Source organism: Rattus rattus, chromosome 6 (assembly GCF_011064425.1).
Source record: "Rattus rattus isolate New Zealand chromosome 6, Rrattus_CSIRO_v1, whole genome shotgun sequence".
Classification (NCBI taxonomy): Eukaryota; Metazoa; Chordata; class Mammalia; order Rodentia; family Muridae; genus Rattus; species Rattus rattus.
This window is the reverse complement of record NC_046159.1, coordinates 133128303-133144340: the sequence shown is the minus strand read 5'-3', so window position 1 is coordinate 133144340 and position 16038 is coordinate 133128303. Positions and strand designations below refer to the sequence as shown.

Genomic DNA, 16038 nt, shown 5'->3' with positions numbered 1-16038 from the left:
GTGACAGTCACCTAACCCCCAGGAACTACAAGCTCCAAATAAACCAACCTATATTGTCTTAATCAATGTGACCTTATCACAGATATAGAAAAATAACTAACACACTATGTAAAAATGCTATGATGGGAGCAAAGTAGATTATTTAAAGGCAGACAAAGATTGTGTTAGTAAAACAAGGTACTAAATAACAAAGATGACAATAGCCATGCATGATTCAACTTAGCAATTCCTTCTTCATATTATTACCTTTCTATTTGTTTTATGTGTTGAGCATGCACATATGCTTATGTGTTTGTGTGTTGTGTGTTCACATGTAGCAGTGTACATGCTGTTCTTTTCTTCTACTGTGATGGTTACGGAGACTGAACTCAGATCTCAGACTTGGTAAAGGTTACCTTTACCCATAAGCTGTCCTGTTAGCCCTAATTTAGTAATTTCTATTTGATCTCTTAGTTATTATCATGCAGATTCTTAAGCCAAGGTTATTTGGGAATTTAAATTATCTAGGTTAGTATTTTTAAACTTTGCAGTGTGTATGCAAATGTGTAATCTCACATTAAGTGAGGTTAGAAAAAGTAACATAAAATACAGGAACAAAAATGGAGGAAAGACTGAAGGAAAAGCCACCCAGTGCATCCCATATGCAGGCACCAAACCCTGATTCTATTCTATTAATGATGCCATGTTGGGCTGGAAGTCAGGAGCCTAACATGGTTGTCCTCTGAGAGGCTCTACCAGCAGCTAACAGAGACAGATGCAGATATTTAAACCAACCATTGGATTCCTATGAAAAAGTTAGGGGAAGGACTTAAGGACCTGAAGGGGATTTCAACGCCATAGGAAGAACAACAGTATCAACTAAACGGACCCCTTAGAACTACCAGAGACTAAGCCACCAATCAAAGAGCATACATGGACTGGTCCATGGCCTCCACTACATATGTAACAGAGGATTGGCCTCAGCGGGAAGTGATGCTCTTAATCCTGTAGAAACTTAATGCCTCAGGGAAAGGGGATGCTAGTGGGGTGAGGTGGAAGTAGGTAAGTAGGTGAGAAGCAAAAGGAAGGGGTAATGAGTTGAAAACTCATGGAGGGGTGACCAGGAAGTTGGGGCAACATTTGGGATGTAAATAAATAAAATAATTAACAAAAATGAAAGAAAGGGCAACATGAGAATTCTAGGAAACGTGCATTGCCAAACAGTTATTGAATAAATACTTATAGGTAAACATGTTTCAGTTCTGCATGTTATATAAACAAGAAAGAGATGACAATCACAATTTCTGAACTACTCTAAAACACATTTGTCTTAAAATTAAAATTTTAAAGGTGCTTTAATACTTGTCAAAGCCTATGAGAAATGTATAGATGAGTTATATCTAAGAAAAAGTGAGGAATGCCTTTAGTTGAAATTGTTTATTGTACTTTGAGATTATTCAAGAAAGGAATTTTGTAAGACCACATTACTATTATAATAAAAATATTTATTATAAAATAATCACATTTCTTTGCATATAAACTAAAAACATAAATGTAATTCACACATTAATAAGTTAAGTGGGCCTGGGCATTTAGCATCCATCTACTAGAGTTTAAAGTCTCCTGTGGGTTCATAAATAATAGGGAAGGTATTCTGATTTAATTTACACAGTTGATGCTATTGAGATCTTAAAGCTTTTCTCTATTACTTTACACATAGCTCATGGTATTTGGGCTAATTAACCAAATGCCTTAGATCTTTGGTAAACACAAGTAGTCATGTGCACAAACGTGTAGCTGAAATTTCAGTGAAAACATCAATAACAAAACAACAATGATACGAGAGATAACCCAAATGCCGAGAGTTTGTGTGATCAATCAAAGTTATTGTCCACAACTTTTATGGATCACATCTGAAATGCAAAACAAATAGTTGTGGCTCCTGTTGTCACAACCAGGAGCACCTCAGCTCTAAGTCACCAGGAAACTAAATACACATTTCAAACTCAACTGATACACAGGACTGATAACATTACAATGCAGAAAAGACTTTCAACGTTAATTTGACATAAATTAATTAATTATTTCACCTTATCTTGTAAGAGTGAGACCCACTGAAGAAGCCACACTGCTTACAAAGATACCAATTCTTCCTCTTCCTTACCCAGGAAAAGCACAGAGGATTCCTTGGGTTAGCTTATGGGGAAATAGAAAGATGCCTGCCTTCTGTATCCTTCCTTCCTTCCTTCCTTCCTTCCTTCCTTCCTTCCTTCCTTCCTTCCTTCCTTCTTTCCTTCCTTCCCTTCATTCCTTCCCTTGTTCCTCATTTCTTTCTTTAAGGTGATCTATCTTTCTACCATGGATCACCTTTCTTAAGCATGATCTACATCGACGACCTCTCGCTGACAATTACAGTGTCAACCTCCCAACACTCACGCATAGCACTCGTTCTCCATGTTTCCCTGCTTCACAAATGACATCATCCTGATAGGAGAACATTTTGCTTCCAGACTACTCTCTGAGATGCTCCAAAATGATTTAAATCTTAACACTCTCAAGCCACTTGGCAACTAGACAAGTTTGAACGGATATGTTAATGTTAGAGTGTAGAGGATCTAATTAAAATACAAAATGCACATCTTTTTAAGAGTAGAAAGTAGATGCCCTTGGACTTTTCACTACTCCCAGTTAGAGAGCAGCCATTTCCTCTCAGTAAAGGTCTGAGTATATGATTTCTTTCTCTAACATGGGTTTCTCCACATATACAATTCTTGGACCACTTTGGCAATTTATCTCCCTTTCGAACCCAACTTCCTGAGGTCAGTGCATAGTTAACATTTCACCCAAAACTACGCACTGGCCAAAAGACACTGGCTTTTTGAATGTAGACCAAACTGAAAAAACTGCATGGTACTGGCTCTTTCTTGACAGAGAAGAAGCTTTTCTTCTGGGTTTGCACATAGGCCTCAATGCCTGTAGCCGCAAGCTCAATAAAGTGCTTTGATTCCTTCCACCCTATCCTCTCCAGAGCGTACCAACACCTATAAAATGTACATTGTATACATGTCTGCCAATTCTCTAATCCTTGCACAGCAGGAAATCACCAATGATTGATGCTCACTAAACACCAATATATTTGAATGGCAGCAAGAACCCTAAAACATCCATCTGTTGAAACTGCAAACCTCAAACCCTGTACTTGTTGAGAAAAAGATGTAACTCAGAGGCAGACTTCTTTTCAGTATTTGGAACAGTCATGAGTCATTCTGCATTGCCAAATGAGATGCAGGACACTTGTTGTCTACTGGAGCCCTGCCCTGACTTCTCCCGGTCACATAACCAAGCTCAGTCCCTCCTCAGATCAATGTCTGTTCTAGCATTTGCTTTTTGTTTGCTTGGTTTTGTTTTGCTTTGTTTTGCGGAAACAAGAGTCCACACACATTCACGAAGCAGCACTGCCGTAGACCCACTTTGATCCCGTAAAGTGCCAGGCACGATTCCCCTCACACTGCCAGTTTCTCCTTGGACAGATTCTTTGGTTCCTTACTTGGGATACACCAGTCATCAGCCTCAGAACTCATCTGATAATGTTTGAAGGCTGACTTGTTAAAGACGGGGAGTTTTTCTATAGACTCAGATGATAAAGCCTAAAGGAGAGTAGAGAAAACAACGAATTAAGACAAGATGTATGACTGTACTCTGTTATTCACAATACATTCAGAGGTACGATAGAATATCCAAGTACTCTCAGGTAATTGACTTTGTGGTAAAAAGTGTACCAAACCCATGGTGTTCTAGATATTTCACAAAATATGACTAAAATACTATTATCTTTATTTGATAGAAGCTTAATTTGTAGGTGTGGGATCGATTGTAAATTTGGGCACAGATTTTGTGTTCAATATTTACCCATGACCACTGGTGACCTTTGATGTAATGGAGATGAAAAGAAAGGCAGTTCTTTTCAGAAAGAAACCTGTATTTCTGTGATAGAGTCGTCAGGTGACACTATTCACCTATTACAGGTTTCTTTCCCTATAGTGTGAACACTTTTGCTCATTTCAGAAATGAGTAAGGACAGCAAGCATTTCAGACAGAGACGGGTATGTGAGCATTTAATTCCGACGAGTAAAATGGAAGCCTAGAAGCAACTGATGGTGCAGTTCTTACTAGCTATAAATAAATTTTCTGTTGAAATAGTTGGCAAATGACGAACAGAGTTGGGAAGGTGATCTTAACAAACAAATTTAGGCATTATCCGAGACTGGAAACTGTGTACTCGGGTTCCAGTTTTAAACAGGAAATGCCTGGCGCCCCACTGTCAGCTTGTGAGCCTTCTTTCCCTTGGGTTTTAAATAGGGTTGACTTAAGGTTACAAAGGGTCTTGATTTTTGTTGTTTTAGTCTGAGTCTTCATTAGCATGTATTACCCACAAGGCTGACTAAAAGAGAGCTCTAGCTACCCTCTCAGAGGTCAAAGAGAAGTTGTCTGAAAAAGGTGGAGCTTAAGCTGTGTCTGGGTCAGCACTTGAGACAGGTAGCACACCTTAGCTTAGGTAAGCTCTCGCCTCTTGGGTAAGCTGTATACAGGATGGTGTGCTCACACCCAAACAGGAAGCTTCCTTAGACTAACTCAGTTTGAAGGGTTCACAGGGGAACATGCAGCACAGAGGTGTAAACAAAGCCATGGCTTTGAAAAGATGGCTTTTGACTGAGTTCCAAGCATACCTTTAAGTAGATGATGGCATCTGTCCCATAGCCTGACATGGAATAGAGATTCAGATCTCCTTGAAAATACTTGGCGTAGAGACGGGAAATCGGCAAGCCGTAACCAAAACCAGCCTGGAGGTAGAAGGTCAAGGGTTAGTGAAAAAGCCAACATTATCACTGAAATGGCAAATATGGGAAGGAATTAGGAGCCTCACTGATGTTCATGTTTGAAAACCTCCCCCTCCCAATCAGGAGCTCTTAGGATCTTCACTCTAATGTTAGCTAGCTTGGCCATATTTCACAAATGCCTGGGTGCCTATTTAGCTAAATCAATTATCTTCCTTATATACTTCCATACAAGTCTCACCCTACATTCAGAACTAGGTAGCTTTAAGATAACGTCAGCTGTATCATTGGCCTTACCAAAGGGGCATTCCGTGAATTGTCCATCACAGGCGTTGGAGCAGTGGAGTATGTGTAACTAAAGAGGCGGTCAGTAATCCTCAGAGGAACACCGCCTCCTCGGTCAGAAATCTGAAACAGGCAACCAAATAGGTCAGAGCTATACTTTCACAACAATGGGCACCTGTCTACAGAGACCTTTCCTTTTTTCAAAGTCACTGGGCACACATTGTGTTGAGTGTTACCCCACGAGGAGCTCCCCTTTTAGTTCTCTCTAGATAGAACCTCAAACAAAAGCAGGTAGCAGTCACCTTGATTGTAAGATCTTCTTTTCCCAAGACGACGGTGGCCTCGACTGGTGTCAGGGAAGGGCGGTTTTCTTGATGCTCGACCGTGGCCCTCATGGCATTCTAAAGACAACAAAACCATCAGGAATCCAATTGGGGTAAGAATGAGACCAATAAATAACCGGTTTTATGTTTAAACTAAAAGCAGCAGAGGGTAATTCAAAGTTCCTATTTCTTAAGTGAGTGATAAAACATCTCTGTAAATATAGCTGTTTATGAATGTGTCATGTAGAATGTATAATTCAAAATCTTCATTTACCATGTAACATAGCTCCTGGGAGTAATGTCTAATGGAAAAACAATTCTGCTAGCTGTCAAGTTCTTATTTGTAAGCTTAATTTAAATGTAGAAATTGGTTTTTATAGTCCATTTCCTAGTGCCCTATTTTTCTGTCTTTCCATTACATTTTATACCCAAACACCAAAGACTATTACATAAGGAATGAACAGTGAATCATTGAACCAATTTATTGGCTTTTATAAAACTTGCTGGGGAAAAAAAAAGGTTGCTACTATTTAAAAGGACAGTCTACAATTCTAAATTAAATTTCTATTTGCATGTGAATATCATCTTAACTTTCACCAGTGACGGGAGAGTAACTCTGCAAGCTAGAACATTCAATTAAAATAAAACTAAATGGAAGAAAAAGTATCATGTGTTCTTCAGCACCAAGTAAACTCAAACACGTCTTGAGTTTTCAGAGGAAATGCCCTATGGCAGAAGCCTCATTTCATTGGTCTCTTTCCCTTTCCGACTATCCTTTGATGTCACGTGTGACTCCAGATATTAACTGAAGTGAAATAAGATAGATCAAATATTTGTAACTTAATCAATTTCCTCATTTCCAAACATTAGGGTAAGTTGGTAAGTTGCCAATGTTAGAGGCAGATTTTACTTTTAAAGATTTCCTTCCTCCTGTCAATCTATGCAATTGTCTTGGAGAACATCACAAACCTTCAAGCAATTCTTCTTTTCTGGCTTAAGTTCATAGTGTTAGTACAATCTTAGAATACAGACAAGGATACAATATCAGCATTTAGGTACCCAGACTAGAGAGAGGCCTTTGAGTCTTCAGAGTGCTAGAAGTACAAATTCTCAGATCTAGAGAACCTCACTCTCTGCGTACATCTTTCTTTCATCCAGGCCTGAGCATGGTTGTGGCACCCACTGTCTGAGAACCAGAGTTCTGTAGGCTGGTCATTAAGTGTGGGCTATAGATAGTCACCCCATTCTTGGAAATTCAGAATCCTGGACTCTACTCCTGACCTGCATCGGACTTTACATTTTAACACAGTCCACACATGAATCATATTCATGTGATAGGACTGGCTGTTCTAGATTCAGAATGTGGCCACCCTACCTTACAGGACCTCTACCTTGGAATCTGTAGTTTAGACGTTGCAAGATTTCATTCACAGAGACACTCACCCCGTGACCTCTTCTAAAGAAGAAATGACTAGTGCTTTGTCACAAATGTGAAGACATGATGGGGACACAGTCTCCACTCTCAATACTGAGATGTAATGAACCATGTTGTATAATTTTAAGCATATTATTTTACTGTGATCTCTGTGCACTTTCCCAAACACTGGCTATGTAGCTTCGTTATACAAAAGTATTCTTGGGAGAATGTATAGAGGGTCTTATTTAATGAGGAACGATGAAACTGAGCACTAAACTATTTAGAGACAAACCAACAATTGCTGGGAGACATCATACCTTGAATAGTTCAAAGAGCATGTGGTGAAGGTGTGAAGGAACGTACACGATGTGGATTGGTTGGCCTGGAAATTTTCCTACGAAAAGAAATTAAGCTCATTAGCATTGGGAAACAACTATTTTGCTGAAATGAAGCTATGAGTCTGTTGCATTAATGTTTTCATTCTAGACAAGATTGGGATAGCTGCCATTTTCCTCCCCTGAAAACTGTGACTTAGAACATTTCCCCTTAAAATAGTAAAGACAGCTGGCTTATGTGTCCTCCATGCTTCCAACTGCTCCTGAGTATTCAAGATTGAAGTATGTATTTCCCTGCAAATGAATGTAGTTGGCTGAAGTGTGAGGTCGTGAAATAAGTCAAGCTACATAAATGGGTCTATTTTCAACACGTTTAAAGTATACACTTTCAATAATAAAACTAAATGAATTTGAAGATAGGAGGAATAAGTCTGCTTATGACATTAGTAGTAGCTGTAATTTTCATATTTTAGTACATATTAAATGACATGTTTTAAATCACCAGAACATTAAATCTTAGAAGCTAAATGTGTTTAACCTTCACCAACACGATAAAGAAAACAGAAACAAAAGCCTCATGGTACTGTTTGAAAACAAAACTAAAAGTATTCTTGGGTGCCCTGGGCCTTGGGAAAGTTTGACTAAGCAAACACAAGGAAGGACTGGAATAATCCTGTTTTTGTTTTCTCTAATGGCTCAAGTAGTTTACTTCTCACTGTTATAAAATTCTGCTTACTCTGGATTCATCATTGTCAGTCTTCCTGCTTTGATTTTAGGATTCTCTCTCGTCTATGAGTTAGTTTCTTTAAAGCAATGACTATCAATCTCGCCACTACTAAGTATCACTGTATATATTACTTGGAAAGAATATACTCAGAATGGAAAGGAACAGCCATTCCAATTCAAGCATGCTTTGATCTGAGAAGTCACTGTCTTCCGGAATAGAAGAGATTAAGATAAAAACGGTCCCTTGCATTGTGTGTGTAATCACTTCCACTTGTGAAGAACTAGTTTCAGCAGACAGCATAGAGGTCAAGTTTTGAAGTGTGTTCCATTTCCAAATAGTGGTATTTGCAGTGCATTTTTAAAAATTTGCAGTAACAATATTCAACATGAGTGCAAGCATACTTGAAAAATTCTTAGGTGTATAGTTCAATACTGTTAAGTATGTTGTGCACCAAATCTCTAGAACTTATTTATCTTACACAACTGAATCTTTACACTTATTCAAAAGCAATTTCTTATCTCTTCCCCCTGAGCCTTTGACAAGTACTGTTGTAATTTCTGCTTGTGTGACTGTGAATGATTTGGGTTTATATCTCACATGACCAGAATCATGTAATATCTGCCATTCTGTCTATCTTATTCCTTATAAGGGAATTTATGAAGTACTTTTGTTCTCTAGTCCCATGAATAACAGCTTGAGAAGGTTATGACCATCCACAACTACTTTCTGAACATATGCAAAAATATCCTTCTTTGTATTCTAATTGCTACTATTTTCTTTTGGGGGACAGAGTCTTAGATATGTTCAGCTGGCCTGGGGGTTGAAGGACTTGAGTTCCCCCACTTCCTAAGTGCTAGGATTGCAGGCGCTATGCCTGGAGATGTTCTGACACATTCTAGAGTAAACAGTCTTCTTTCCTTGACCTAAAAGATTGGAGCCTGGGTATGTCACTATCCAAAGGTATCATAGTAAGCAAGGGGTATTCACAATTGAAGCTTTTCAGCTGAGGCAAATAGGGAGAAGTTTGTCTTAAAAAACAAAACAGAACTTTGACAAATTGTAAGTAAGCTCAAGAGAATAAAAAGAATGCCAAGTCGGCCTTGAATTTACCAAGACCCATAGCACTACGTTTTAATAGGTTTGCTTGTGTCCTGCTGCTGCTAGCTTACCATTGACTTGTGTGAGCTTTAATTCTGGCGACGTTAGATAATACTGATCGCAGAGCATCTTTGCACACTCAAAGGCATCTGGAATAGAAATGTTTTCATAACAATGAAATAAATTCATTCCAAGTACAGTTGTCAAGTGATATCCAATGTGTTTACTACACTTAATCTAAAATTCTATTCACTGGAGAACTGGCTTATGTGTATGGAAGATGTCTCTTTAATATTTTATTAAAACATAATATTTTATTGAAGCTGTAGCAATAGGAATATGTGCACTTTTAGATCAAATACAATATATAAGAATATGGCACATGGGCCGTTTATGTTTAAATTTTTTATAATACTATAAATGAGTGTTTATACTCCTGACAGTCTGAAGCCAGGGGCCTTGATGGCAGAATTCATAAAGCGCAAACAGAACACGGTGAACACAAATTCATTTACAGAATCACCTGGATTACAGACTTGCAGGCATGCATTATACATTTTCAATAAGAGAAATTGAGCGATCTAGAAATTACCTTCGACTACCGCTACCACATCGCAGTTGGGGTCGATACTCCCAATGTGGCTTGGGTTTCCTGTCTTTGAGTCACTGAATATGAGGACTGTTGCAAAATGAAAACAAAAGACATGTTATGAAACTCAGGGTGCTGACTAGAACTGCCCCAAACGCTGGGAATCCCCAGTCATGGGCCCAGCCTCAGCATGGCTCATGGTCAGTCCCCATGTCTGGACCACCGTCCATAGAGACCCTCACTTACTGTGCTGGTTCATAAGCATCCGAGTAGAAATGCGGTTCATATAAAACCGGTCCAAAAAATACTGAAGATTTTGATTGGTAACGGGGTCAACGGTGCAGTTGTCTTTATACTCCAGGATCCCTTGTGCCATCGTAGGGACCACATTATGATGTCTGTTTCGAACTTTGACCAGCGTGTCTACAAAGCTAAGCCGGAACATTTATAGTTAGTGGATATTAAAGAAGTTCTCCAAACATCTCTTCCTTGAGTTACTTCAGAGAAAACTAAAGCTCTTTTTGCAAGACCAACCTAATGGCACAGCCAATTATAAAATTCTGGGGGAAACTCCTTTTGGACTCTCACTATACATTCTTCTATGGTAGCAGAAGAGGCAGCTTCATGAAGGGTTTGTATTTCCAGATCCCATATCAAACTACTCACTCTGTGACTACTGTCTTCACTAAAATGTTCATTAAGTCTACTTGTTAGAGACTATTGTGAAAAATCAAAGAGGATTCTGGCATGCCATTGTGGAAAAATAAAACCAGAGATTTTTTAAAAAAGATTGCTCTTTAGCTAGATAGAAATTGTCACACGAAAAGAAAATAGGTAGTCACTAACGAACGACCCAGAAGTCCATTAAAGTTGTGTTATGGCAAACTCTCTTGCAAATATCATCTTTGGCCTAAATTTAAAGTAAGCATGGCACCGTTTGAAGATCAAAAGCTCCAAGTCCTCTTCAGTGGTTCCTACCTAGCATTAATTTCAGCCCTACATTTCTCCACTTCTAAAACCACAAGCAAGCCAACATTTGTAAGGGGTAGCAATTTATTGTGAAAGGCTGGGGCTCTTTAAGCTTAAAACAGTCTGTGAGATGCATCCTGAAAGATCCAGATTTCTAAGGAAGTGTTTTCAAGAAGAAATCTTACTCTGATAGAGCTTTCTGGTCTTCTGGGCTCTTTTCATGGAACTCCACTAAATCCATCAGGCTCTGGATGTACCTGGAAAGGGAGAAGTTTTGAAACTAGTGTCAGATGCAATGAAAATAGCTTTAGAAATGACCAGAAAGAGAAAGGGATCCACTATGTTTCAAATGGAAACTTTCCTTCCAAATGCTTGGAGAATAATAGGTTAAGATAGTCTTAAAGCTGACGTTTTTCCATCCTCTATTTTCCCGGCCACTTCGGTTGGCAGATGTTTTCATTTCTTTTACTAAAAACACTCTGAATCAACCTTTAAGAAATCCTTTCTGATTTATTTTTCCGACTGTATGCCTGATTTATTTTTCTGACTGTATGCCTCTGCGGGAGGGTTGAAGTCTTGACAGTAGCAGACTACACAGAGCTACTACACAGAACATTTGAGATCGGAATCTTCCCATTGGTGCCCCATATTTCTTCACTCACTGGATGATATGCTGTGCAGTCAGTGGACTAGGCTAGGGCTCTTCATCTCCCACAGTCTATGGCATGGATCTACCCTCCAAACAGCTGCTTGCTAGGCTCAGTACTTGAAGCTCAAAAACAAAATCAAAGTCACTGAGACTCCATGCTGGTCGTGTGCTTGCTTTGTTTGGATAAGAAATAAATCACTCCCTTTAATTGTATGCAGCATCTCTTGTAATAATTGGTAGGGCCGTTGAGGCAGCAAGGGCTTAAGGTAATTGCTAAGACACTAAGGGAAATGCAAAGGCAGAATTTGAACCCAAAGCTCACTTTGCTAGTTGTTGATAAGGAACAAAACATAGACCCGCTCTAAACAGCCGACATCTCCATCTATTTCTAGGCAGGGGATTGTTTGTACAATTCCAGATTCCATTTTTTGTTATGTAAAGCACGAAGTTAAAAAAAAATCCATATGTTGGTTATTCTTCAAAACTATCCCATGTGTCCAAATTATGTTGTAGTGAAGTTGGGTATGGTAGACCACATTTATGATCGCAGCAGCTAGGAGGTGAAGATGAGTAGAAGGGAGTTCAAGGTCATCCTAACTATATAAGGAATCTCAGGAAGCCTGTGACTCACAGACCTGGTCTTGGGAGCCAAATAACAGCAAGGAAAAGAGGAAAAGGAAAGAAAAGCAAAACCAGAAACACATCCTCCCCAAAGTGAAGAAGAATATTTTTTTTAGGATATCAATAGACATCTATTTGCAGATTTATAACAATCCTAATGATAACTTACCCTAAGTTAATACAAACTTATGTACAACATTCAAAACTTTTTTCTGTCAAGACTGCCTGTTATCCAGGTATGAGGTTAATATGTATAAGAAGCAGTACTCAGGTGACGTTTAAAGCCAGAGACTTCAGAGCAGCGTGCCTTACCAGCTCTTCACCAGCTGGACGGAAGGGGTGTTCACTAAGCGTTCAGGGAGGATGTCAATCTCCTTCAGGATGTTGGCAAGTCTGACGGGCAATTCTTGCCGCAGAAAAGAGAAAGAAGTTCTCTCACAGGCATTTTCTGAACCTGTAGTGGGTTTTAGAGAAAAAAAATTGAGAATAAGTAGCAAATATAAAATTATAAAACGGTATCTTAACCACAGTTAGGTTAGTGCTTATGGGTACTTTAAGGACAGATCTTTTAACGTCTTTTTCTTTCAGTCCTACCCCCCCTACCCCTTTTCTCCTTTTAAGAGTGACCAACATAGGTGAAATACTGTTTACTTTCTTTCTGAAAAAAAAAAATCACTCTGGAGAAATCCGACTACTCTCCAGTTCTTCCTATCCGTGTGAGTCCACAGCCAGCCTGCCCCACAAAGTCAACAACACACCCTCTAATGAATATGAACTTAAAAGGATCTGGGTAGAAGGAGGCAGAGGCGTTCTCAGACTAGCAACAAACAATACCACATTGACATCTTGAAATGTTCCTTATGCCACCCGCTGCAGAGAGGGAGTAACGGTCTTTTTTTAAAATTAATAGCAATGTAAATATTTGTAAAACAATAAAGGCGAAATAGTATTAGGCACGCTAAGAGATCCGTGGTGTGTATGGAGGTGGGGGTACGAGTTTAAATCTATCAAAGGTGAGTTTATGTTAATAGGAAGTAGAGCATTAGGAAGAAAGGAGTTCGTTTCTAGCCCATTATTAAAATGGTGGCTGAAAGCATATACATAAACTCAAAGATCTGGACAGTAAGAAGAGAAAAGTAGAATGGAAGTTGAGCATCAGTGTGGTTACAGGTGACGTAGACTTCTGGGTCAAACTGTCAGAAAGTTAGCAAACTAGGAAAACAGGTGCACAGCCCTTTGAGGCTTCTGGGTTCTTCAGCCAAACAGACCTAGGTTGTCCTCACCCCTGAACTCAGCCCTTCCCATCCTGGGGCCTCCCCAGCCTCAATGCCACCCTCCTGGGCCCGGCATCAGTCGCCTCTCACCGAAGTCCAGCAGCTGCTTCATGGACAGCGGGGACGGGCTGTAGCGGGAGAACAGCTCGACCTCCCTGGGGACCAGGCCGGCGTTGCCCAGCGAGCTGGCGCTGCGCATCACGAAACGGGCTGCCTTCATCCTGATGCCCTCCTAGGCTGGCGGTGGCTAGGATCCGTAGGGTTGGTGAGGACTGCGGGGCTGGAGCGCGGTCGAGCGAGAGCAAGTGCGCTGTGGGCTCAGGGTCCCGGGTGCTCGAGGCTGGGTGAAGGGTTGACACTCTTGTCTTCCCACCTCCCGCTGTCTTGCCTTTTATTTACTTCCCCCGCCCTCTCCACAACTCCAGCCAGGAGGAGCCTCTGGGACTCTGAACTTGGGGCCACACCAATCAGCTCAGAGCAAGAACTTTGGGCTCCTCCCTTTGGCCGCGGTCACTAGAAAGTTCTGGCACAGTGATCCCGACACGGTTTCCACGGCCTGTAAGGGGCAAAGGGTGAGAGGGAGGCAGGGGTGGGGTGGTGTAGGGGAGCAGCTACAGTGGGCATCCCGGACGACGTGGGCCTGAGATTGGCACCCTTGGGATAGGTCCCAGGTCGCCCGGGGCTTCAGGCCCGCCCAGACTTGTCCTTGTTTACAACTCAAGAGCCATCTCAATGTCACGCATTCCTCGCCAGAAACTGTTTCCAAGAATCTTGCCGCAGTGAGTGCATTGGTGCTCGCTCTGAGCGGGACTTTTACAGTAGCCAATCATCTGCTTCTAAAGTATGGGTTTCCTTGCCATTGGACCGCGAAAGCAAGGACCACCCTACAGTTTCCCCCACCTTCCCCTTAGCGAACACACACCAGTTTGAGTTTTGAAACTGCCTAAATAGCCTTATTATTACTGTGGTGGAAAAGCCCAGTTCACTTCTCCCTTGTAACACTTTCTACCGTTTTTTTTTTTTTTAATGTAAACTAAAAAGCGATTTGCTGCGTGTTTGACCAGCTCTGTAGTCCCCATCCCCTGTTACCCCCTCTTTCTCTAAGGCCTTCTAGTTTGCTCTTGAACACCCCCTCCCTCAATCTGCTCCGAAAGCTCTCTCTTCACTGTGACTGCCCTCCTTCCAAAAGCAGCCTTTGTCCCTAGCAGGCATTGTAGCATATTGTAGTTATTTGGGCTCTTTAATTTTCCAGAGGCTCAGTGCATCCTACCCTACTTTGTTACCGCTCAATATTGGTTTACCTAATGATTGCTGTTGAAACATATTAGTGGGTCATAAAACTCTCATCCTAACCTCTCCTGCCCTTCTGTTCACTCGAAATGGACTGTTGTTTAGGGACAATGATAACGACTCGGTTGCAAATGGAATGGAATGGGAACAATGAACAAAGGCAGTTTGTTACCCAAGGTGCCCTTAGCCCTCGCATTTAAGGAGGATGCGGTGTGATGAGAGTCATGGGTGACCCTAGGCGCACTCTTACTTTGCCTTTTCCCCTAAGAGAGCTAACCTAGTCACATGACTGATGCCTAATTTCTATCTCTCGTGCAAACTCTGCTCCTGTAGCCAGACTCCAGTGTTCTACTGTGTATTGGACTTGTGCACGCATATGTCTAGCATGAATCTTCCTTCTTTCAAAGCTACCACCCACCATGGGGGGGAGGGGAGGTCTGAGCTAGTCCTGTCCAATGCTGTGTCCACTTGTGTGACTTGCTTAGAAATAACACGTTGACTTTCTGTCCATCCCCCCCCACCTCCGTCTAGGCATTGCCTGTAAGTTCTAGCATTTATGCCTGCATTGCACCCACACATTTTGCTCAGACCTACGGGAAAAAACAATCTGGTGGAGGCACTTGACCATGGTTTTCTGGTAAAGAGAATCTGGTACCGGTTCTTAAAGACACTGAGGAATAATCCAGAGACGAGTGAAAAGACATCAGCAACGAACTCTAGTGAGAAAAAATAAAAGGAAGAAAAAAACCCAATTGAAGTAAATGCAACTCAAAACACTGCTGCTCCAGCACTTAAGATAAAGGAGCTCAGCTAGCACTGATGCTTGCACATAGACACCACCAGAACCAGAACCCACAGGTCTGGCTTGGAATCATATACAACACAGTGCTCTGGGAAGCAAAGAAATGTCCAAGTGATCTAAAAAGGAAGCAAGACACACACACACACACACACACACACACACACACACACACACACACACACACACACACACACACACACACACACACACACACACACACAAACACATACACACACACACACTGTCTCCCTCTCCCTCTCCTTCTCCCTCTCTCCCTCTCTCCCTCTCTCTCTCTCTCTCTCTCTCTCTCTCTCTCTCTCTCATCAGTCACTATATATCTTCTTTTATTTTCCTGTTCACTTGTAACACATTAAATAACGTGAGATAATACGCGTGCTCGAAGCACTGGGTTTTATGGACTGGGAGCTTATTCAACACTTATGTCAGAATCTCACAAGCACGGAGAAAATCATCATGTTTCCTTGGGACTGTATTTTCTTTCTTTCTTTTCTTTAGTGCTACAAGTTTTACTATTAAATTAATATATACTATAGTTAATTAAATTTAAGTCTTGCTTGCAAGAAATGCGGTCACGTTGATATGTTTCACATGTGAATCCTTGAGTGAAAGACTCTCATTGATGAAGCAAATAGAAGGTAGACGATCCCCTTCTACCCTGAACTACCTCCCAAGAAACGAAAGTACACAATCCCATTTCTTTTCAGGCAAAATTCCATGCTACGAAGAACAATATTCTTATCCAGAGAGAGAAGGGAAGAAGCTGTAGGATATGATACATGGGTTTCATTGAGAAAGAAAGTCCTATTTTCTCAAGCCTATTGTGT

General features: G+C 40.9%; 1 protein-coding gene across 1 annotated transcript; it reads right to left on the bottom strand.

Annotated features, from left to right (window-relative positions):
- Nucleotides 1-1401: 1401 nt before the first annotated feature.
- On the bottom strand, nucleotides 1402-13499 carry Pdk4 (pyruvate dehydrogenase kinase 4). The gene is made up of 11 exons (XM_032906966.1): nucleotides 13192-13499; nucleotides 12140-12281; nucleotides 10743-10814; nucleotides 9835-10019; nucleotides 9592-9678; nucleotides 9071-9148; nucleotides 7157-7233; nucleotides 5402-5500; nucleotides 5112-5222; nucleotides 4707-4820; nucleotides 1402-3626 (listed from the first exon to the last, which is right to left on the bottom strand). Exons 1-11 carry the CDS (start codon nucleotides 13319-13321, stop codon nucleotides 3483-3485), a joined length of 1239 nt encoding a protein of 412 aa, XP_032762857.1. The 5' UTR covers nucleotides 13322-13499; the 3' UTR covers nucleotides 1402-3482.
- Nucleotides 13500-16038: the final 2539 nt, after the last annotated feature.

Bases quoted from the DNA above. Each gene is read 5' to 3' on its own strand.
- Pdk4 (XM_032906966.1), bottom strand. From the start codon at position 13,321: ATGAAGGCAGCCCGTTTCGTGATGCGCAGCGCCAGCTCGCTGGGCAAC. The intron at 9,679-9,834 runs GTAAGTGAGGGT...ATTTTGCAACAG, and splicing joins GATGCTTATGAACCAGCACA to TCCTCATATTCAGTGACTCA. The intron at 7,234-9,070 runs GTAAGCTAGCAG...TTCTTTTCGTAG, and splicing joins AAAGCTCACACAAGTCAATG to GAAAATTTCCAGGCCAACCA.